This window comes from Sus scrofa, chromosome 15, assembly GCF_000003025.6.
Source record: "Sus scrofa isolate TJ Tabasco breed Duroc chromosome 15, Sscrofa11.1, whole genome shotgun sequence".
NCBI lineage: Eukaryota > Metazoa > Chordata > Mammalia > Artiodactyla > Suidae > Sus > Sus scrofa.
Window position 1 is genome coordinate 110,736,241 of NC_010457.5, and position 25,103 is coordinate 110,761,343.

The 25,103-nt window shown below is 37.3% G+C and overlaps 1 protein-coding gene across 11 annotated transcripts in view; it reads left to right on the plus strand.

The window, feature by feature from the left end:
* CREB1 (cAMP responsive element binding protein 1) overlaps positions 1-25,103 on the plus strand; it is a 67,490-nt gene that overhangs the window by 30,693 nt on the left and 11,694 nt on the right. For 9 of the 11 annotated variants that reach the window (XR_002339130.1, XR_002339129.1, XR_002339131.1 and 6 more), the window contains 4 exons: positions 6,357-6,457; positions 11,709-11,851; positions 19,032-19,214; positions 21,243-21,393. Coding sequence is in view for 8 of the 11 variants with exons in the window: in XM_021075307.1 (XP_020930966.1) it covers positions 6,357-6,457; positions 11,709-11,851; positions 19,032-19,214; positions 21,243-21,393 (578 nt within the window). In the remaining 3 variants the exon portion in view is untranslated. Of the gene's footprint in view, positions 1-1,105; positions 1,215-6,356; positions 6,458-11,708; positions 11,852-19,031; positions 19,215-20,354; positions 20,418-21,242; positions 21,394-25,103 lie in introns of all 11 variants that reach the window. The other 2 variants (XM_021075312.1, XM_021075311.1) reach the window with 2 other exon arrangements.

The window sequence follows — 25,103 nt, forward strand, 5'->3', positions numbered from 1 at the left end:
AAAGAATACAAAAAAATTATCACAAAAGTTGCTAAGATTACAAATTTTGGTTATAGTATATAATGTGTAATTGTCAATTATATTCTTAATTTTAATCTTTACTTTGTGGTAAGAAGAATAACAATCTGGACCTCAGGGTTATATGAACATTAACTTTATGGAAATGTATATTCATCTTTTCACAAATACATTTTTCCATTAAGGTGATCTGTGTTTATAATTAAAAGCCTGAATTCTACAAATGGAAATACAAACAGTATTTTTTTTCTTTAAAGGCCCAAAACCATGGAGAAGCTCTTAAACTTCAGCTGGTTGATAGTGATTAGCATTAATAAGTAGGAAGTGTTTTATATCAGAAGAGGTGATCAAACAAGGAGAGAATTGATCCCTTAAACTTACAGATGGGAGCATGTTAGTATTCTAGAACAGCATTTCCAAAATATACAAGGTACATTTGTCTTGATGTGAGAATAAGATATTAGGACTTCATTTATCTTTTTAATCTCAGACTATTAGAAACTAAGCTATGCTAATATTTCACATAATGCTTGACATCGTGCCCTAACTTTAATCCTGTGTATATGTATAAGACAAATCTCAGAGGTTTTTTTTTTTTTTGGTCTTGTCTGGGGCCACACCCACTGCATATGGAGTTTCCCAGGCTAGGGGTCTAATGAGAGCTGTAGCCGAATGCCTACATCACAGCCACAACAACTCGGGATCCAAGCCGAATCTGTGACCTACACTACAGCTCACAGCAATGCCAGATCCAAGCCGTGTCTGTGACCTACACCGCAGCTCCTGGTAACACTGGATCCTTAACCCACTGAACAAGGCCAGGGATCGAACCCGCAACCTCATGGTTCCTAGTTGGATTCATTAACCACTGAGCCATGACGGGAACTCCCAGATTTCACAGATTCTATAAGAATTCCCACAAATGTATAGAAGTTGACAGTGGCATCCTCACTTTTCAATTGTTAGTTTGGATTCATTTTTAATACAGTGCAGTTAAAACATGTCAGAGGATTTATGAATTTTGTTACCTTAAATTATTACATTCATTCTTTCAGTGGATTTTTATTGATCACATGCTATGTGCCAGTCACTGTTCTAGGTGCTATGAAAGACAGCAATGAACAAATAATACTTCTCTATTCTCATGAAGATCACATTTGAGCGAAGAGAAACAATGAAAAAGTAAAATATGTCAGGTGAGGATAAGTGCTGGGAAGATGATTAAAACAGGGGAAAGGGATAGAGAATGATAATGTGGAGGGAAGGGTGATTTATTTTATGTAGGGTGGTCAGGGAATATGGTGAGCAGAAAACTAGAAAGCAGCCAAGGAGGCTGAGCCATACAAATAATAAAAGCAAGTCCAAAGGCTCAGAAGTGAGAATATGCTTCACATACCAAAATTTGAATTGCCCAACATAAGGATGAGTTATTTTTGTTTATTTTTTACATAAGACAAATGTAAAAATGATGGCAATCGAGGGTTGCAAGGGATGTGTTAGCTAACAGGTATTTTTGGAAAAAAATCCCTTTCAACTGTCCTTTCTGGAAGAAAGTGACATTTTAACAATGCATGAGAGAGTAACTGCTTTTTCCAAAGAAATCTGTGCAGAGAGCACTTTGAGTATAGAAATTTGGAAATGTTCCCATACCTTTTTTTTAACTGCAAACAGTATAAATTTGTCACCTAAAAACTCAAATATGTATACTTTTAAAACTCTGGAAATACGGTTTTCTAAACCATTCAGAAGTCTTAGACAGTTTCAGTAGGTGTTGAACATATTTGTTAAAGTATGAAACCTTTTGTTAGCATATAATAACTGATGAAGAGCCAGGGAAATGAAAATATACTAGGTAAATCTTATCAAAAGTTTGTGTAATTGATAGATGAAAATGAAACATGATTGTTCTATTTAGTAAGACCAGCCAAAAATGTACTTATTTTTATATTTACATCTCATGAGTTCTCTTTTTCAGCAGATACTAAATCGCATTTCAAGAAGTTGAAGCTTAGAATCAGATTTTTAGTCACTGATTTAAATATTAAATAATATTAATGATTTATCTTTAAGAAATTTATAAATGTATTTTAATATTTGTTTATCCTAACCCTTTAAAAATTAACATGTATTATGATACAAATAACACTTAAAATTTGGAAGTAAATATATATAGTTTTCTTATAAATAAGGGAGAGCTGCAGATTAAAAGGGTTTGGAGGTTATCGCTCTAGACTTTTATTAAACTTCTTGATCCAGTGAGTAAAAAACTGTACCTAAACCTGAGTCTAAGCTTTACCCAGGGAAAGTAAGTGCTTAAGTTTCCAGGGGACCAGGTATAGTTTGAGATAACATCTAATAGTATCATTTTAAACATTTTGTTCCAGTTACTGTATATCTTATTTTGAAATTTGAAATAACATCAAAATAGGAAGTTCTTTCCTCCCCCTTCTAAACAGGAGGTGTGGGTTTTTAACAAACAAAGAGAAAATTGAGAAAGATCTAAAACTTTTCATATACAGTGGTGGTTTGGCTTTTTAAAAATTTCTTATCTTGTAAGTGGCCATGGTATAAGACCTATTTAAGGAGCTCAATAAGAGGTTAATAAGAAGTGACAGGAGGTGAGGACCAGAGGAAGGGACTTTATCATTGGAATGTGATGGTAGTCTGTGATACCATCACAGATGTTGGTAGTATAGTTTTTCATATGGTTATTTTTAATAACCATTGAAATATATATTAAACTGTAATTGTTATTTAAGAAGGATTTTCGATAGGATTTTTACTAGTTAAAAATGTGGGTTCAGTGTTTTGAGGGTGTTTTGGTTTTGGTTTGGGGGATTGGTAGATATTCCGTAGGAATTGGCTTCATACTCAGAGTTCCTTTTGTGTGTGGGTATGTGTGTGTTATCTTTTTAGGGCCACGCTCATGGCATATGGAGGTTCCCAGGATAGGGGCTGAATCGGAGCCACCAGCCACAGCCACAGCCACACCAGATCCAGGTTGTGTCTGTGACCTACATACACCACAGCTCACAGCAACACTGGATCCTTCACCCACTGAGCAAGGCCAGGGATTGAACCTGCATCCTCATAGATACCAGTCAGATTAGTTTCCGCTGAGCCACAGCGGAACTCCCTACATTTAGAGTTCTACATTCTTTCTGGATAGTATTCCGAAAGAGGAAGTGTTACATTCATTATGTAGTATTGAATAGTCCTGAATTTCTTTTACATTAAAAAAGTTACAATACATATCACTTACATGTGGAATATAAAATGTGCAACAAACTAGTAAATATAACTTAAAAAAAAAAAAACAGATTCAAAGATATAGAGGCCAAATTAGTGGTTACCTTTGGGGAGGGGAAATATAGGGGCAAAGGATTAAGAGATACAAACTATTAAAATAAGCTGTGAGGATATATTGTACAACACGGAATATAACCAATATATTTTTAATAACTATAAATGGAGTATAGCCTTTAAAAATTGTGAATCCCTGTACTGTACACCTGTAACTTACATTATACATCAATCATAATTCAATTTTTTTTAAAAAGTTACAGTCACTACGTGGTGATAAATTAATTCCTTTTGTATAAGGAAGCAGGGGCCTTTTTTCTGCTGGAAGCAATAGATCCATTGAGTTTGGGGGGAAAATTAAAGGCCATATATCGATCCCTGGCCTCAGTGGGTTGAGGATCTGGCGTTGCTGTGAGCTGTGATGTAGGTCGCAAATGTGGCTCAGATCCTACATTGCTGTGGCTGTGGTGCAGGCCGGCAGCTGTAGCTCTGATTCAGCCACTAGCCTGAGAATCTCCATATGCTGCAGGTGGGGCCCTAAAAGGCAAAAAAAAAAAACAAAAACAAAAACAGAAAGTAATGTTAATTATTTCATTTCAGAATTGTCCATGGACTTCCCGTGTGGCTCACAACAGAATTGTCCAATGGGTGGTTTATGTAACAATTTTTTAAATTGTTTTAATGATTTTCAGCTTGGGAAAGTGTGCCTAAGTTATTATATATCCTTAAAAGAAGGTTGTAAGGATGAAGCTCAAGCAAAAAAGGCAGAACAGGGAGTTCTCTTGTGGCTCACTGGGTTAAGGATCTGACGTTGCCACTGCAGTGGCTTGGGTCACTGCTGTGGCACAGGTTTGATCCCTGGCTGGGGAACTTCCACATGCCAGGGGTATGCCCAAAAAAGAAGGAAAAAAAGGCAGAATGTTAGAGAAACTAGGGAGTTCCCTTTGTGGTTCAGCAGTTAATGAACCCAACTAGGATCCATGAGGTTGTGAGTTTGATCTCTGTCCTTGTTCAGTGGATTAAAAATCCGGTGTTTCCCTAGGCTGTGGTGTAGGTTGCAGACGTGGCTTGGATCTGGCATTGCTGTGACTGTGGCATAGGCTGGTGGCTATAGCTCTGAATCAATCCCTAGCCTGGGAACTTCATATGCCGCAGGTGCAGCTCTAAAAAGCAAAAAATAAAAGTAAAATAAACTAAAGTTCCCAGAACATTGTCGAGAATAAATATTTATCATGGTACTGTCCACTTTGTGAGTTCAGTCTTGTTATTCCTTGAAATTCTAACGTTCTGCTAAGGCCTTTTCACAGCTCCTCATCAGTTCTACATCTGTGAGTGAGTCTATGCAGAGATTATGCTGAGTGAGCTAGTTAGTTAACAGCAGCTATGGATTAGTGGGGATTAGGTTCTGTGTACTCCTTTAGCGGTAACTATAGCGTTATTACAGACTAAATTCAGCCTTGTCCATCTTTTTATCTGTCATTTCTGGATTCATTAAATATTGCATGTTAATTTTTAGGTCTATAATACTCATTTCTTATACTTAAAGTGATGGTCACATTACTTTATTGTAGATATATTTTGTGTAACTTTACTAGATTTAGCAAACTTGAATTTACAGTGAGAGTGTATCACAGAGCCCTATGAAAATGCATACCTGCTCTCCAGAACCCTTAGGCTTGGACCACATATAGAGTTCATTTGGGATTTCTCAGGTTCCTCTGAATATGTTCTTTCTCATTGCGATTGCCATAAATTTTGATGAGGAGCAAAGCCACACAGACCCTTTTGCCTTGGTTAAATCTAATTCTCATCTGACACCATCATGCTCATCTGGTTCAGGAAAGAGCAGGAGGCTCCTGATGATTAGACTAAAGAAACTTGGTAGTATAAATATGACAGACAAGCTTGCCCTGGTGAGTGATTTCTAGTCTAAAAATGGTTCTGGTTGCTGCTTCTGACAAAATTGGTTTGAAATTGGAACCAACAGGATTTTGATGCTGGTAAGGCTATCTAAAATTGTGATGCCAAGTGTTGACAGTGGCTTTGCTACTTCCTAGTTTGTGACTTGAGTGAGTTACTTAACCTTTTTGTGCCTCAGCTCTTCTATCTATAAAATGGGCATAATAATCGTACTTATCTAACACTTTAAGTTACTGACAGTATTAGTGTTTAGTAATGGAGTTCCCTTAACAGCATAGTAGTTTAAGGATCTGGTATTGTCCATGCAGCAGCCCAAGTTGCTGCTGTGGTGCAAGTTCAATCCATGGCCCTAGAACTTTCCCATGCTGCAGGCAAGACCAAAAAAAAAAGGTGGGGTGGGGGGAGATAGGCACTTTAGCATAGCACCTGGCATGTAGTAAGTTTTCAATAAATGATAGTTGCCATTATTATTATCCATGTAAAATCTGTATTCAACTTACCTTTATTACTTCTCAATCCGGGGGTACTTTCAAGAAATGCACAGGTCTTTTCCTTGACATTTTACTGTAAAATTGTAGAATGCTAACTTCGAAATGTGCCTATATGTAGGAGAAAGTTTCTTCCAAAATTGCTAAAAACAAGCATCTGGATCATGGTTGAAGGGTAATGGATCTGATTTGTATAATTGTAAATATATTCACAAGTGTTTACACAGTACTTAAAGGAAAATATTTGTGTAGTCACTAGATTTATGGCCAAGTGTATAGTCATTTATTCTTTCTTCATGTCAGAAACTATTTTACCTGGTAGTTTTGTTCTAAAAACTGACAAGTAATACTGATAGGTTCAGGGTTAATTACATGAACTCCTGAAAGAGATTAGGCTGAATATCACAAAAGTTTGGTTTTGACAAAAAAAATTTTAGGTCCTTTGACTCCTATAGGATGAGTAAGAGAGGAAAGAGGTGATATGATTGTCTCTTATTAAAACTGATTTGTTTTCTACTCAAGAACGAATAAGACATATATCCTTTTTGTATTTGACTTCTTAAAATCTATAAAAAAATTGTGGAGATGAAATTTGATTATCAAGATAAAGTTCTTTTTAATTTTCAGATTTCAACTATTGCAGAAAGCGAAGATTCACAGGAGTCAGTGGATAGTGTAACTGATTCCCAAAAACGAAGAGAAATTCTTTCAAGGAGGCCTTCCTACAGGTATGGAATTTAGTAATTTAAAAAATTTAGGAAGCTCCCATCGTGGCTCACTGGTTAACGAATCCAACTAGGAACCATGAGGTTGTTGCTTCGATCCCTGGCCTTGCTCAGTGGGTTAAGGATCTGGCATTGCTGTGAGCTGTGCTGTAGGTAGCAGACATAGCTCGGATCTGGCGTTGCTGTGGCTCTGGCATAGGCTGACGGCTGAAGCTCCCATTAGACTCCTAGCCTGGGAACCTCCATATGCCACAGGTGCGGCCCTAGAAAAGGCAAAAAGACAAATAAAAAAAAAAAAAATTAGGGAGTTCCCACTGTGGCTCAGCAGTAAAGAACCTGACTACTATCTATGAGGAAATGGGTTCCATCTCTGGCCTTGCTCAGTAGATTAAGGATCCATTGTCGCCATGAGCTGTGGTGTAGGTCACAGACAGGGCTTGTGGCTGTGGTTCCGATTCGACCCCCAGCCTGGGAACTTCCATATGCTACAAGTGTGGTCCTAAAAAGAAAAAAAAAAATTTAGAATCAAAGAAACACTTAGATTGTTACAGATGAAGAGATGTCAGAAGACCAGTTAGCTGCTTGATTCAGGACTGTGCAGAATACTTCTTTTCATTTTGAGTAGCTTCTCTGAAATAAGTTGAAGCTTATATCATACAGAATAAAGTACTTCTTACTCTGAACAGTTCTGGATAAACAACGGATTTTTTTTCCCCTCTGTTTTTGCAGACTATGCTGGCTTGCTGCTTTTTTTCTGTTTAAAAAAAAAAAGTTTGGAGTGCATTTGATAAGGTTATGGCATTTTTTTAGTTATGCATCAGTTTTGCAACTACACTATGTACTTTGGAGCCCATTTGCAAGCCATTTCTTATGCCATGCTACTTAGCATAATTTCAAAATTTAATAGTTGTTTAGGGTGATGTTTTGCTGATACGCCCTAATTTTAGGGGCACCTTACTATAGTTTTGTGTTTAGCTAAAGAAGTTCCCTAACCCAGAGCCCTGGTGGCCTAGGGATTAAAGGGCCGGGCAGGAGTTCCCGTTGTGGCTCAGTGGTTAACGAATCCGACTAGGAACCATGAGGTTTCGGGTTCGATCCCTGGCCTCACTCAGTGGGTTAAAGATCCGGTGTTGCCGTGAGCTGTAGTATAGGTCGAAGACTCAGCTCGGATCCCGTGTTGCTATGGCTGTGGTGTAGGCCAGTGGCTACAGCTCCAATTAGACCCCTAGCCTGGGAACCTCCATATGCCACGGGTGCGGCCGTAAAAGGACAGAAAAGGAGGGGGGGGCATTGTCACTGTAGCAGCTTGGGTCACTGCTGTGACACCAGTTGGATCCTTGGCCTGGGAACTTGGCATCCATGGGCACTGGAGGAAAAAAAAAGCGATATTGTCTGACCCATGCCTTGCCTCCAAAATGAACCTAAACCATTCTTAATAGAAACTGGCTCCATATTAGTTATCTCCAGGAAGAGAATTCTGCAAATCTTCATGAGCTTGCTTCAGAGTTTAATAAAACTTTAAACTTATTTTTCAAAATATAGCTAATTTTATATTTTAGCTTTGAAATATATCTCATGTTAGTATATAAGACATTTGAGGAGTTTCCCTTGTAGCCCAGTGGTAATGAACCCAGCTGGGACCCATGAGGACATGGGTTTGAACCCTGGCCTTGCTTAGTAAGTTAAGGATCAGGCATTGCCATGAGCTGTGGCATAGGTGGTAAACACAGCTTGAATCCCGAGTTGCTGTGGCTGTGATTTAGGCTGGCAGCTGCAGCTCCGATTCAACCCCTAGCCTGGGAACTTCTGTATGCCGCAGGTGCAGCCCTAAAAAGACCAAAAAGAAAAGAGACATTTTTATTCTAAAGCAAATCTAACCAGGTACTAAGAAACAAGCCATATGGCTTCCCTCTATAAATTCTAGGCAAATCTTAGTTGTAGACCTTATAAAATATGAGTTTTATTTTGTAAAAAAAATCTTTTATTTGCCTTGATTGGCTTATAATTATATCCCAGCAAAGGTAATTTAAATAATAATACTTTAATTAAGAATCAGAAGGAGTTCCCATGGTGGTGCAGTGGTTAACGAATCTGACTAGGAACGATGAGGTTGTGGGTTCGATCCCTGGCCTCGCTCAGTGGGTTAAGGATCTGGCGTTGCTGTGAGCTGTGGTGTGGGTCACAGATGCGGCTCAGATCCCATGTTGCTGTGGCTCTGGTGTTGGCCGGTGGCTGCAGCTCCTATTAGACCCCTAGCCTGGGAACCTCCATATGCCGCAGGAGTGGCTCAAGAAAACAAAAAGACAAAAAAAAAAAAAAAGAAGAAGAATCAGATAGAAGATGCCTGAGCCCACGCATGTGTAAAGAAAGCTTTAATTTTATGAAAGATAATGGGATATTCCCTTACGATCAAACCTTCAGTGGAATGTAAGATTATTTTGCTTTTAGTTTATGAACTCGAAATCTAGCCTCTATTCTATGTCTTGATTATAAAAAGATCTTTATCAAAATTGTTTTTTTATTAAAGTATAATTGATTTACAGTATGCCAATTTTTGCTGTATGGCAAAGTGGCTCAGACATACATACATATATATACACACATTCTTTTTTCTTTTTCTTATATTATTTTCAATCATGGTCTATCCCTGCAGATTGAATGTAGTTCCCTGTGCTGTACAGTAGGACCTTACTGTTTATCCATTCTAAATATAATAATTTGCATCTACTAACCCCAAACTCCCAGTCCATCCTATATCCCACCTCCCCCTCGGCGACCGCAAGTCTGTTCTCTATGTCTGTGAGTCTCTTTAACAAAATTGTTGATATTTTTGTGAAGTTGAACAAATAGGAATTATAGCTAGTTTTTATTGGAACAGCCCAGCTTTATTGTGATCAGTTTTTACCCAGAGGAAGTCCTTAAAGGGTTCTCACTTGTTCTCATCTGGCTTGGTACTTTTACCATGAATTTAGCTGAAAAAGGTAGAAGTCATGCTTATCAAATTTACAAATGTCGTAAACTTAAAGGGCTAAGTACCCGAATAGATGATAGAATAAGTATTTTGAAAAGATCGTAGCAGTCAAGGGAGGTGGATTAAAACAAGATGAAATGTTGGTGGTAATTGTAAAATTTCTAGACTTGAGTTTAAGATCAATCAGTTATTCAAATACAGGATTCTGGATTAAGAATTCATCTAAAAAAGATAATTATGTTCTTTAATTATCATTTATTAGATGTGGTTGCCAAAAAACCCCAATACATTGCAATACGCTGTAAGATTACGTTGGTTTTAAAAAAGCAAACAGGAGTTCCTGTTGTGGCGCAGCGGAAACAAATCTGACTAGGAACCATGAGGTTGTGGCTTTGATCCCTGGCCTTGCTCAGTGGGTTAAGGATCGGTATTGCCGTGGGCTGTGGTGTAGGTTGAAGACGTGGCTTGGATCCCATGTTGCTATGGTTCTGGCGTAGGCTGGCAGCTACAGCTCCAATTAGCCCCCTAGCCTGAGACCCTCCATATGCTGTGGGTGCAGCTAAAAAGCAAAAGTAATTTAAAACACAAACAACCAACTAACATCTAGATTAAGGGGCAGAATTAGTTCTACTACTGAGGCCACATCTGGAATACACTCCAAGAAAAAGTAAACTGTATCTCTTAAGGGGAGAATGTCCAAGATGGTCTGGAATAACAATTTGAGAAACTGGAAAAAAAGACTAAGAATGATAAATGGCTTCATGCAAGAGACAAGTAGGTGTATTTGCAGGTCTAGAATAGTCGCTTTTAAACTTTTTTTTTTTTAAATCACAGTAACAAATGTATTTTTACGGTTTTCTCTCTCTCTGCATATATATAAACAGACACACACACCTATATATATAGGCATCTGAAGCAAAATTTCCACAAGGTAGTACTTACCCTTATGTGTGCTCTAGAGACCAATACTGCTCAAAATATGATCCACAGACCAGACTGATAAATCAGCATCTGGTTAGAAATGCAAATTCTCAGGTGCCTACCCTATACTTAGTGAATGAGAATCTCTAGGGAGGGGACCTAGGAATCTTGTCTGTGTTTTAACATGTTCTTCCAGAGCTTCTTCTGTATACTGCAGTTTGAAAAACTGTTCTAGAACAGTGATAGCCAAATCGTGCTCTGTTGACCAGCTGTTGGTTCACAAGCTGTTTAAATATTTTCCTCTTTCACCCTCATTCTTACACAAAGGTATCAAGCTGTTATTTGAATGAGCCTTAGTTTATTCAGCCATTCTCCTATATGAGGGCATGGAGATTGTTTCTAGTTTTTTGCGGTTGCGATCGGTGCTGCCATGAAAAATATTATGCGTGTGTATTTTCATACTGTTGAAAGTATTCCTTAAGGGTTAATTCCCTAACACGTTTGATTTCCCAAATTCCCTCCACAAGGGTTGTGTCATTTTTCTACTTCTAGTAGCAGTGTACGAGACTGCATTTTCTCACAGCTTTGCTAATAGGATATATTGTTATCCTTTGTTTTATTTTTACCAATCTGAAAGTTGAGAACTTAAAAATTAGGTTTTTGTTCTTTTTTTCCCCTTAATTTTTATTTGATTGATTGATTGATATTTGTCTTTTAAGGGCCACACCCACAGCATATGGAGCTTCCCAGACTAGGGATCGAACTGGAGCTGTAGCCACTGGCCTATCCTACAGCCACAGCAACTCCAGAACCAAGCCACGTCTGCAACCTACACCACAGCTGACGGCAACGCTGGATCCTTAACCCCTGAGCGAGGTCCGGGATTGAACGCACAACCTCGTGGTTCCTAGTTGGATTGTTTCCACTGTGCCATGACATGAACTCCTCCCCTTAATTTTTACGTTATTTGTATGTTAGGGATATTGGACCTTTATCTGTAATATATGTAAATGTTTTTCCTAGTATTATTGATCACCTTTTGACTTTATTTTTGGTGTTCTTTGCCATGCAAAAGAATTTTATTTCCTGTAGTTAATTTTATTAATCTCTTCTTTAATTGCACCTGGATTTTGAATCAGTCTTTCTTTATATTCTTTTTTTTTTTTTTTTTTTTTTGGTGCCGAAACCCGGGAGCGAATCCTTATATTCATCTTAAAGAGAAATAAATACATTGGTGTTTTTTACATTTTCAACATCCGTCATAAGTGTTATCAGCTCTGCCAGTTTTCTCATTGTTTCCTCTTCCTTGGTATTTAGCTTATAAATGTTACTTTTAATTGATAGAGTTCTCTATTTTTCTAGGAAAATTTTGAATGATTTATCTTCTGACGCACCAGGAGTGCCAAGGATTGAAGAGGAGAAGTCTGAAGAGGAGACTTCAGCACCTGCCATCACCACTGTAACGGTGCCAACTCCGATTTACCAAACTAGCAGTGGACAGTATAGTGAGTAATAGATATTTCTGTTTTGGAAAATGAGATGAAAAACTAATGGCCGCATTCTCCTTAAAGTAATCTTATAAAGCACCAGCTCTTTTCTCAAACTCAATTGCCGTTATTACATTTCCTTTACTGTTGAATATGCAGTTTTGTAACAAAAGTATTTTCTTCAGGGTTTTAGTAAGGATTGTTCAAGTATGTAAGACCTTTAAATGCCCCCTTGTTTTGTGCAAATGTATGGAGAGTCTTAGAAGTTTTTCAGACCACTACTTCAAACTGTATTTTAGTCCTTATGTAGTATATGATGTTAATCGAAAACATGAATTTTTCAGATAATCATTCAATTGTATTTCAGGCCAAAAATGGTCTCGTAGTCATCTATTTTAATAATTCACCTTTCCTTCTAAAAGTAGCGTTTTAAAATTGTATTACTATTTCAAGGTGGGGGTCGATAGGCTTGGTTACAGTTTACCAGCACATTCATTATTATTCCTTTTAAAATAAATGGTAGTGTAATGAATTATAATGTAAACATAGGATTAATGAAATTAAGAGGATACTTTTTGTGCCACAGAAAGTAAAGCTTTCTTTTGCAGAATTGTCAAAGTTTGTATTTCTCTGATGTCTCTGACACTTAGGTCTCTTCTTATCTTTTACCTAAATCTTTTAGAAAGTACTTCTGAGGTTTGCTTTTATTTGATCAAAGTGATTTGTGTGAATGGTACCCTTTTCTCTTTTCCGCTGTCTTTTCCCCTCCCAAAGTGCCTCACACATTGATGTCTTCATTTTGATTTGTTCATTAAATCCAGTGCTGGCCATCATACAGTTTTTCTCCTTCTCTTCCTTAATTACAAATTAAATGTACACATTGAAAGTCTTTTGCTGAATGAATTTTCTAATGCCTTGGGGGTAATATGTCAGAAATATGTACAAAAGTTTGACTCCCAAGTTCAGTTTTCCAGTTAAAGGTCAGCCTTGGTTTGTATAACCTATTTGCATTTCAACTGCATTAAAAGTAAGTAGCAGATTTTTTAGCTCTACCAAAGCTGAAATTTAATAATAAGTAGAAGTCAGGCATTTCTGACTAAGCTTCTTATCCATTCTGTAAATTCAGTCATCTTTTTCTTTCTTAAGTTCTTTGTTCTTAGTTGGCAGAAATAAGTACTATCTATATATGTGTGTATGTGGGTTTTGGGCCTGATATACAAATAGTTTGAGTTATTCAAGGTATGCATTCTAAGTCATTGGTACATGCACTTTATTTTTCTCCAATGTTAGGAAACCTGAAGGATACGGAATACTCCTGTGATTAATAGCAGTGATTCACTTATTGCAGTGAGTCTCACTTAAACTAGAAAATGTGCTGTTTAGGAAAGAGGCATATCAGAATCTCAAATAGGGAAATGAAGTCGAGGGAAGTAAAGCTGAGAAAAGTAGATGTTTAGTTAGTTTGGCACTCTCCTCCCCTCTAGCAACTGACAGTTATTAATTTTAAAAGTTATTTTTTTGAGTTTTTAAAAGCTTCATATGTTATCTTTATCCCTTATTCTCTCTGCGTATGCACACACGGCCTTGATGGTGCTGATTAAACAGTATGTTGTCATTAACAATAAAAATAATGACCACTTATATTTACAACAATATCAATTCCTTAACTTATAAAACAAATACATGCTTGTAAAAATTCAAGTGGTAGTTTATAATATTAATTAAAATAGCCTTTCCATCTTTCCCCAGTAACAAGAGTTTACTACATATCCTTCCATTCTTTTTTTTTTATATAGCTTTTTTTTTTTTATTTTTTTCCTATTTTTTGGGCTGCTCCTGCGGCATATGGAGCTTCCCAGGCTAGGGGTCCAATCGGAGCTGTAGCCGCTGGCCTACGCCAGAGCCACAGCAACACGGGATCCGAGCCGTGTCTGCAACCTACACCACAGCTCACGGTAACGTCGGATCGTTAACCCGCTGAGCAAGGACAGGGACCGAACCTGCAACCTCATGGTTCCTGGTTGGATTCATTAACTACTGCACCACGACAGGAACTCCCTATCCTTCCATTCTTTTTCATTCTATTTATACATAGACGTTGTGTATCTTTATACAAGTGAGACCTACATTATTTATATACCATAGACAAATGTACGCATATCTAGTTATGTGTATGGTTTCTTTAATAGCTGCATTGTGTTTTGCTTAATAAATATAACATTTATTTCAAAAATCACACACACTAATGAACATTTAGGACATTGCTACTGTTTCAGACAATGCTATAAGAACATTCTAATATATGTAGTATCCAGTGGGGTAGCACCCAAAAAGTGGAATTGTTGAGTCCAAGCCATCCTGCCGAGTGACCCTTCCCGGTGCCTGCACTAGTTTGTACTACCTCAATTTTTTGTTGTTGTTGTTGTCTTTTTGCCTTTTCTAGGACTGCACCTGCAGTGTATGGAGGTTCCCAGGCTAGGGGTCTAATTGGAGCTGTACCTGCCAAGCCTATGCCAGAGCCACAGCAGCGCAGGATCTGAGCCATGTCTGCAACCTACATCACAGCTCACCGCAACGCTGGATCCTTAACCCACTGAGCAAGGCCAGGGATCGAACACACTTGTTAACCACTGAGCCACGACGGGAACTCCAATATATATATTTTTTAATTAATACTTTTACTTGTTTTATCCCTTACTTGGTTCATAGTTCCTTGATAAAAAGTCTTATTTGAGACATTCTGTTCTTAGATAGGAACACCTGTTTCTGTCATTTTGAACTTCAATTTTTTGTTTCACTAAATAAAACTAACCCATTGTGTTTTCTTCGCCATTTTGGCTACTCGAAATCGCAGCTAAGTTTGTTTAATTATATTCTTTCCTTCTCTAGATTTTTGTGGTAGAACCATTATATATACCTAGAGACACATCAGTTACTTCTTTTTCTTCCTTTTTTCTTTTGCCACAGGTGAAGCATATGAACGTTCCCAGGCTAAGGGTCTAATTGGAGCTGCAGCTGCTGGCCACCACAGCCACAGCCATAGCAATGCCAGATCTGAGCTGCATATGCAACCTATACCAAAACTCATGGCAACTCCAGATCCTTAACCCTCCCAGCTGGGCCAGGGATTGAACCTGCATCCTCTTAGATATTAGTTGGGTTCCTTACCCCTGAGCCACAATGGGAACTCCCTGTCTTTTTATTCTTGTTTCAACTAATTTAGTGGGGTTTTTTTAATCTATGTTTTTTGTTTTTGTTTATCTTTTGTCTTTTTAGGGCCACACCTGTGGCATATGGAGGTTCCCAGGCTAGGGGTCTAATCGGAGCTGTTACTGCCGGCCTACACCAGAGCCACAGCAGTGCCAGACCCCAGCCGCGTCTTTGACCTACACCACAGATCCTGGCAACGCCAGATCCTTAACTCACTGAGTGAGGCCAGGGATTGAACCTGCAGCCTCATGGTTCCTAGTCAGATTCCTTTCTGCTGCACTACAACGGGAACTCCTAACCTGTGTTTTATTGTATGTAAGTTTTCTTTTACATTTTCTTCATATTATGGTAAAAGCATTATATTGATTTTTAAAATTTTATTTTATTGAAGTATAGTTGATTTACAGTGTTGCATTAGTTTCTGCTTTATAACAAAGTAATTGTTATGCCTGTATATTCTTTTTCGTATTCTTTTACATTATGGTTTATTGCAGGATATTTAATATAGTTCCCTATGCTATACAGTAGGACCTTGTTGTTTATCCATTCTATATATGATAGTTTGTATTTGCTGTTTTCAAACTCCCAATCTATATCCCTCCCCTGAAATTAGTTTTATTGAAGGCTATCATAAGTATTTTTGGAATAATCAAGTGTATAAATAAATATTAAGAGAAGAACAATAGTAGAATCAGACTTCAGTTTTCAGAGTACTTTCATATATACCTGATCTCATTTGATTTTTTATAACAATTGTACTTAGTGACTAGAACCAGATGTTTTTATTTTTACAAAAGAGATTACAGATTCAAATAATAGTTTAGTAATAGAACTTGGATTAGAATCCAGATTTCCTGATTTCTAGTTTCCTTCTTCTTTCCTCCCACCTTGACTACATTGGTATGTAGTCAAGAAGAAAGCTTTGTATGTTGAATACAGTGGAATTTACTTATTTAACTCTGTATGAGAAATTGTAGTTTGATTCTGTTAACCTTCTGATTCTTTCAAGTTAACCTGCAGTATTAATCTCAGAATAGGTCTTACATACTCCTTTTTTCCTTGTCTAAGATAAGTAAAATTTATGGGATTAGTTAGTTAGAGTGGATGGGTTATATATCCCAGTATCTTAATTTCCACAGGCATTATTTACTAAACTAAATCATAGCAAATAACTTATTTTTTCCTGATTGAATTATAAGTAACCCAATTTTCCATATATAAATGACTCAGGATATTAGGTACCCAGAGCTGGTTGACAGTTGATCCCAAACTAATTCCCTCCCAAAAGACAAAAAAATAACACATTCAAGTCAGACATTCTGACTTAGTTTAAAATCCATTATGCAATTTTATATTAAATATTGTGATTCTTAGTTCTTCTCTTTCTGGAATTCTTGAAGTCTAACAGGGAAATTTTCTTATTAGTTTTCTCCATGTATTATAGCATAAAGGTTAATTCAGGAGTTCCTGTTGTAGCGCAGTGGAAACGAATCTAACTAGGAACCATGAGGTTTCGGGTTTGATCCCTGGCCTCGCTCAGGGGTTGAGGATCTGGTGTTGCCATGAGCTGTGGTGTAGGTCGTATCCTGCAGTGCTGTGGCTATGGTGTAGGCTGGCAGCTATAGCTCCGATTTGACCCCTAACTTGGGAACCTCCATATGTTGCAGGTGTGGCCCTAATAAGCAAAAAAAAAAAAAAAAGTTAATTCAGTTTTTTTATATAAAGTGATACTAGTATCAGCCAAATTTGATTCCATTGTAACACTTATTCCTTTTAGTAAGTGTGATTAATTCATGAATAATCAATGGATCTAACCTGAGAATGCTTGAATATGTAACTTATTTTTATCTAAATGATATTCTTGGGTTCTTATTTTAAACTCCATGAGAGGTCTGTGATAATTAAATTCCATTGCTCATTTCAGTTGTTTCATTGAGTGGACTTTTGTTATAGTTTATGCATTGCTAAGTGAGTCAGAGAACAGAATGTATTACTGAACTGCTTTATTAATTATGCACTTAAACAGTCATTTATTGGGTGTCTATTACATGCCCATATCTGTGCTAATAAGTACATGAACATAAAAAAGAAAAATATTTGTAGTTAATGCCAGAATGAAGGAGTATAGATCACAGAATGGTGCCTTCTTTGAACCAAATAACTTCAAAAAGTATTTAATATTCTCTCATTTATGTATTTTTGTAAGATTATTAAAAGACCTTATTATAAATTATAATGTCATTCATAGAGTACATTGATGTTCTAGAAATTGGATTAGGTTTTCTGAGCAGAAATTACTTGAGTATATAAAATCCATCTTGGCTAGCATCCATGAGGATGCAGGTTCGATCCCTGGCCTCTATCAGTGGGTTACGGACCCGGCGTTGCCGTGAGCTGTGTTGTAGGTCACAGACGCAGCTCAGATCTGGTGTTGCTGTACCTGTGGTGTAGGCTGGTGGCTTACCTCCGAATCAACCCCTAGCCGGTGAACCTCCATATGCTGCAGGTGCGGGCCCAAAGAAAATAAAATCCGTCCCAGTAATGTTATTTGCTGTATTAATTTCTCTTAGATTATGTCTAATTTTTTTATTACTCAAATAAATTTATCACATCCGTAGTTGTATAATGATCATAACAATCCAATTTCATAGGATTTCCATCCCATAACCCAAGCACATCCCCCCACCCCCCAAACTGTCTCCTCCGTAGACCATAAGTTTTTCAAGGTCTGCGAGTCAGCATCTATTCTGCAAAGTTCAGTCTGTCCTTTTTTTCAGATTCCACATGTCAGTGAAAGCATTTGATGTCATGTCTCATTGTATGGCTGACTTCACTTAGCATGATAGTTTCTAGGTCCATCCCTGTTGCTAAGAATGCAGATATTTCATTCTTTTTAATAGCTGAGTAATATTCCATTGTGTATATGTACCACATCTTCTTGATGCACTCCTCTGTCGATGGACACTGAGGTTGTTTCCATGTTTTGGCTATTGTAAATAGTGCTGCAATGAACATTGGAGTACATGTGTCTTTGCGAGTCGTGGTTTTCTCTGGGTAGATCCCCAGGAGTGGGATTGCTGGATCAAATGGTAGTTCTATGTTTAGTTTTCTGAGGCATCTCCATACTGTTTTCCACCATGGTTGCACCAACTTACAATCCCACCAACAGTGTACTAGGGTTCCTTTTTCTCCACACCCTCTCCAGCACTTCTTGTTTGTAGACTTTTGGATGATGGCCATTCTGGCTGGTGTAAGGTGGTCCCTCAGCGTGGTTTTGATTTGCATTTCCCTAATAATGAGTGATGTTGAACATCTTTTCATGTGTTTCTCGGCCATCTGTATGTCTTCTTTGGAGAACTGTCTGTTTAGATCTTCTGCCCATTTTTGGATGGGGTGGTTTGTTTTTTTGGTGTGGAGCTGCAGAAGGTGTTTGTAAATTTTGGAGGTGAATCCCTTGTCAGTTGATTCACTTGCAAAGATTTTCTCCCATTCTGTGGGTTGTCTTTTCATTTTGTTTAGGGTTTCCTTTGCTGTGGAGAAACTTTTCAGTTTGATTAGGTCCCATTTGTTTATTTTTGTTTTTATTGTCAATACTCTAAGAGGTGGATCTGAGAAGATGTTGCTGTTGTTTATGTCAGAGAGTGTTTGGCCTCTGTTTTCCTCTAAGAGTTTGATAGTGTCTGGTCTTATATCTAGGTGTTTCATCCATTTGGAGTTTATTTTTGTGTATGGTGTTAGAGAGTGTCCTAATTTCATTCTTTTCCATGTGGCTGTCCAGTTTTCCCAGCACCACTTCTTGAACAAGCTGTCCTTTCTCCAGTGTGTATTCTTGCCTCCTCTGTCATAGATGAGTTGGCTGTAGGTGCGTGGGTTTAATTCTGGGCTTTAGATTATGTCTTACAAATTATGTCTGCTTTGAATTTAGTGTGTGTATAAGTCTTACATGGTATTAATTAAACTTGTAACAGTAAAATCCATTGGGTTTTAGTTGCCATTACCCAGGGAGGAGCAATTCAGCTGGCCAACAATGGTACCGATGGGGTACAAGGCCTGCAGACATTAACCATGACCAATGCAGCTGCCACTCAGCCGGGTACTACCATCCTACAGTATGCCCAGACCACTGATGGACAGCAGATCTTGGTGCCCAGCAACCAAGTTGTTGTTCAAGGTAAGAGAATTCAAAATTCACAGGTGTGGTAAATTCTTTGAGAGGTTAAAATTTTATAAACTCAGAAAAAGTAAGTATGATACTGCAAAGCACCATTAAAGTATAGTTTATTTTTCTTTGTTATAGATAATATTTTTCATGAGCTCTTCTTCCATTATTCCAACTGGACCAAAATGTCATGGCATAAAAACAACTATTTTTAGTTTTAAAATTATAGCACTTTTTTTGGTTATAGGAGAAATGGGGTAAATTAGAGGCAAAGGCAATAAAATTTTAGTAGTTAGAAAAGCTAGATTGTAAATCTAACTATGTAGCTTTGCTCTGTGACCTTGAATAAGACCCAGTCTCCCTGGGCCTTATCTTTTTTCATGTGTCAGATGAAAAGTTGAACTTAATCACTGATGAGAAACTTGGAAGTTCAAAATTTTGTTTTTATGCTTTGTAGTCAAAAGAAATTTATATCTTCATTTCTAAGATCATCAGTTTTTATTTCAAAAGAAAGAATTAAAGTTGTCTCTGAGGCAGCACAGGTTTGATCCCCCAGCCCAGAGCAGTGGGTTAAGGATCGGGCATTGCTGCAGCTATGGCGTAGGTCACAGCTGAGGCCAAAACCAAGGAAGAAAACAAGCATTATATTCTGAAAAAGCTTATACCAGCATGCAAGTCTGCTGCTCTCTAAGCAAAAGTTATCATTAAATCCTTGATGAATTGTAGAAATAGCTTTTTTCTCTTTACTTTTAATTTTTAAATTTTCTTCATATTTTGTTTCAGGAATCTTTATGAGTAGGAGTTAATCATCTTTCTTTGAGTTCATTTGAATATTTTAAAATATGATTTATGCCAGATTTAAAATTTACATATTTAGGGAATAGTCTTTTTAAAAATTTTATTGGAATAATAAATCTGCTTCTAAAAATATTTTCATTAATAGTGTTTTACCTCTGTTAGGTAATGACAGGTGTGCCCCTTCACTGTGGATTAATTTTGAGTAATCCTGAAACACCCACTAGAGAGTCATAATTTATTTAAAAGGCCCTAATGTTTTTACAGAATATATTCTGTTACTAAACAAATAATATTTGAAGAAGATAATATTTTGCTTATTAATGGGAGTAAAACACCTTTTCACTTTACATGCAGGTACTCAAAAATTGTAAAGCAGGATGTCAGTGAATTTGAATTCTGAACGTCAGTTTGAAGATGGTAACATGTTTAGTATATAAATCTTTTCCACTCAAACTCCACGTTTTAATTGATATTAATACAAATGGATGACTTCATAAAGAGCTTCAAATTCTCTCAAATAATGTTAGGTTTCTTATTCTTAGGAGGGCATATATTAAGCTGTTTTTAAAAGTGGTTTGACAAATAGTGATTTATTTCTTTTCACAAATGATGTATCATTTCGTTAGAAAAATAAAGTTTATTTAGCCATTATAATTTACATTAAAACATTGCTTACAGATAACATAATTGGCATTATGGTTATGGTACACTTTTTCATACTTTCACTTTTGTTACAATTAGAAATTTATAATAGTTGACCATAATGCTTTATTTTCTCTTCCATTTTGCTATCTTATGAAAAATCATGGTCGTTTTTATGTCGTGGCAAGAGTCTACTTGAAATTTTTTAATATGAATTTACCAATATCAAAGGAGGACATTGAGGACTATATCTAGGAAGATCACTCAAGCTGAGTCCTACTTACCTTTTAGACTTAAGGTTGGTAAGCATGTTTACAACAGAACAGAATCACATTCCGTTGAGAGAGAAATGTAAGACCCAGCAGACACAGGTTAAGACCTCTTTCATCCAAATGACTATACTAATAAATACACTAAATTGGGAATTATTTCTCAGTAATGTCCCAAAGAGTGCTGATTCTCTCAACATTTTAGTCAGAATCATCTGTTCCTTTTTTTCCTTTTAATCCAAAATGTATGTTCAGATTGATTGGCACATGTAGTTTTCCCAGGTCACAGTGCTTTGGTGTCTTACACCATGCTCACTATTTTTCTTTTCAGCTGCCTCTGGAGATGTACAGACATACCAAATTCGCACAGCACCCACTAGCACCATCGCCCCGGGAGTTGTTATGGCATCCTCTCCAGCACTTCCCACACAGCCTGCTGAAGAAGCAGCGCGAAAGAGAGAGGTCCGCCTAATGAAGAACAGGTACGCATATTGCATTTACTTAGATTGTTGTCAGTCAGGTACCCTTCAGATTCTGCCAGACATGTGTCTTTAACATCTGCCAACAATAGGATCTTTGCATTGAGATGTTTTTTTTGTTTTTTTTGTTTTTTTTCTGGTAGAATTGATGGACCTTGTTGAAACTTCTTTCTTTCATAAGCTGCACTTATGAGATGGCTAATGGGATTGTGGGTCAATCTCTGATGATAGAGTAGTTGTTTTTCATGCGGTCTCCCCATGGGAGATTTAATGCACAATTTTGCTGTATTTTCACTATTGCTCTAGCTAGGTTATTTAAAAATTGTTTCCTATCATGAGTAATATTTAAGAAGATCAAGAGTATTATGTGTATATGTTAAAATTAAATGTTAGGCTTTATTTATGTTAAATATATTTGTAATAAGGTAAATGCATAATGGCCGGTCCAAGTTTTAATGCTTATTATCTTTACTCAAAATAACAGTTTAACACAAAAATCTTAAGAGTTAGTCTTCAAAAATGAAAATGCTACATATCAAAAATTTATTAAATATGGGCAAAGCTACTCCTTAAAGTAACTTCATAACTTTAAATGGTTTTATCATCAAAAACAATAAAAAATTCTTTTATTTATTTATATTTATCTTAGTATTTTTTTTTTTTTAGCTTAGTTTTTTTTTTTTTTTTTTTTTTTGTCTTTTTGTGTTTTTCTTGAGCCGATCCCGTGGCATATGGAGGTTCCCAGGCTAGGGGTCAAATCGGAGCTATAGCCACCAGCCTACGCCAGAGCCATGGCAATGCTGGATCCTTTAACCCACTGAGCAAGGGCAGGGATCAAACCCACAACCTCATGGTTCCTAGTCGGATTCGTTAACCACTGCGCCATCACGGGAACTCCTTTTAGCTTCGGTTTTAAATACTTAGTTAGCTTAAGATACATAAATAACCGAAGACAAACCAAGGAAAATGAAAATAAAGATATTGAAAGTTTGAAACTATGAAAATACCCCTCTGCTATTCATCCGAAGATTCTTCAAATGTTATAATAAAGCGAAAGAAACCTAGAGATTGAATTTAGAGAGGATCTGGATTCAGGTCCTAGATCTACCCTTTTCACCATGACTTTGGAAGGACATAACCTTCCTAACCTCAGTTCTCTCCTTTCTAAAACACAATCTCACTACCCACCCAGGGGGTTGCTTTAGGGATCAAATAAGATAATTCCTTTGAAAGTACTTTGATTTTGTTTGTTTGTTTTGCTTTTTAGGGCCACACCTGCAGCATATGGAAATTCTCAGGCTGAGGGTCAAATCAGAGCTGCAGCTGCCTGCCTACACCACAGCCACCGCAACCTGGGATCCAAGCCTACAGCTGCGACCTACACTACAGCTAGGCAATGCCGGATTCTTAACCCACTGAGCAAGGCCAGGTATTGAACCCACATCCTTATCATTGCTAGTCGGATTTGTTACCACTGAGCCACAACAGGAACTCTTGAAAGTCCTTTGTAACTGCAGTGCTCTGTTGAAATGTCTGTTTTTATGGAATTTCATGTTTCAACTCAGATCAGCCTTTCATTTCTAAAATATTCCTGTTACAGAATTACATCTAAGCTATGAGAAATGGCAGTTTTTTCTCGGATATTAGGAAAAGAGTTGGAAACAAGCTAACTTATTTTATTTGTGCTGCACCGTCTGTGATTTTCTTTATTTACGTTACAATAATAAACAGAAGCATAAAAGGCATATTCATGTTTAAATGTATTTGAAAATATGAATTAAACTATGCATTTAAACTCTAAGCTTTAAAATGTAAGGAAATGTTTAACACTTTTTATTTTTTTAACACTTTAAAATTTAAAACCATGTCTGATTAAAAAACAAGACTAGATTATAAAATTTAAGATAACAGTATTTACTAAAGAAACCAGTTCTCAGCAGACAATCAGGTAGAAAATAAATCTCCTGATTATGAAAACAACAGAAGGACTTCAGATTACGTCTGTATAGTTTGGCTCTGTGTAACAGAAACATTTCCTCTTACATAGAAAAGACTTTAAGCAGCGTAATCATATTGGTTGAGGCAGCAGCACTGTGTAGCTTCTCGTCTGCTCTGTTATGCAGAAAGCTGCACATTTATGAAAACTCATTAATTTGACTGGTGTGCCAAATTTTCCTTTTTCTCTCTTTATGATTCCCACCCCCACACCATGTTGGGGACAGGGCATACATTCATAGCTACAGTTGCTAACAACCTTTCCTTGCCTGAGATCTTCAGAGAAGCTACTTGGCTTATGTGGATGCTTTAATAAAATACTTTGGCTTGGCTTTAATTTCACTGTAAGGAAACTTCCTATTGTCTCTGTTATAGCCCCCTTTTCCCTTTATTCTCAGATTACTGCTGCTTCTACTTTTCCAACCTCCATTCATTAGAATCTGGCTTACATGCCTACCTCACTCCTATATGTATTCTTCTCATTTCATTTTATTTTTCTGGGAGTATTTGACACTTCTGACTGCTTCTTTCCTTCAACTCTAGGCTTACTCACCTGGCTTTCTGACTGCTTCTTTCCCTCAACTCTAGGCTTACTCACCTGGCTTTCTGACTGCCTTTCAGGTTTTCCTTGAAACTTGCATCCATACCCATATATCATCAGCTGTCTGCCGATACTTCCTAGTTGTATATATTCTGTCTTTGACCTTTCTCCCTTGAGGTATTATTTATTTAGAGCCCAGTGTGTGCTGGACACTATACTTCATTTCTTTACGTATTTTATTAATTTTGCCTACAATGAGAGAGAAACTCATCTCCACTTTACAGAGGACATATGGTTCTAAAAAAGTTAAATATCTTGCCAAAGGTCGCACCTTTTAAGAAATAGGTTGAACTAAAAGATGAGGCTGGGTCTGGCACCAAAGCCTGTGCACATTCTGCCTCCCAGATTCCGGTATGCAGCAGTCATCCGCTCTGCCACTCAAGCTGGAAACACATGGCAGTGTGCTGGAAGAATGTAGTCCCAAGAGGCAAGACATGGTGTGCATTCCTTGAATTTTTATTTTGCTCAAATAAACATAAAATTAAAGATTTAAACTCGCATTAGTAACAGCTGCTTTGGACCGTGCCCCACGTTTCATTTCCTCTGCCACTGTGGATACTTAAGTGGAAAAGTTAGAGAAGCACTCTCCTCCTGGACATGTTCACCATGATGAACATCCCTTATGCACCTCAAACACAGCTTATCCTCTTAAACTAAACTTTGGTAAGGAAAAGTTGTAGGAGTTCACGTAATGGCACAGTGGGTTGATAATCCGGCTTGTCTCTGTGGAGGTACCAGTTCAATCCCCACCCTGGCACAGTGGGTTAAAGATCTGGCGTTGGCTGCAGCTGTGGCGTAGGTCACAGCTCTGGCTTAGATTTGATCCCTAGCCCGGGAACTTCAGTGCTGCAGGGGCGGCTGCAAAAGAAAACAAAAAAATTGATCCTCAAAGCCTGTAATCTAAAAATTGCCATTTACTCAAAAATGAAGTGGTAAGAAGGTATGGATAGTTAAATTGTGTTGCTGTGGTAACAGAAAAATAAAATCTCAGTGTCTTACAGAACCACAAAGATTTCTTCCTCACTTGCGTTATTTTGGCAACTGCAAGTCAGCTGCTGTGGTTCATCTCCACATGCTGCCAGCCCAAGGAGAAGTATCTCTTTTGAGACCTGTCATT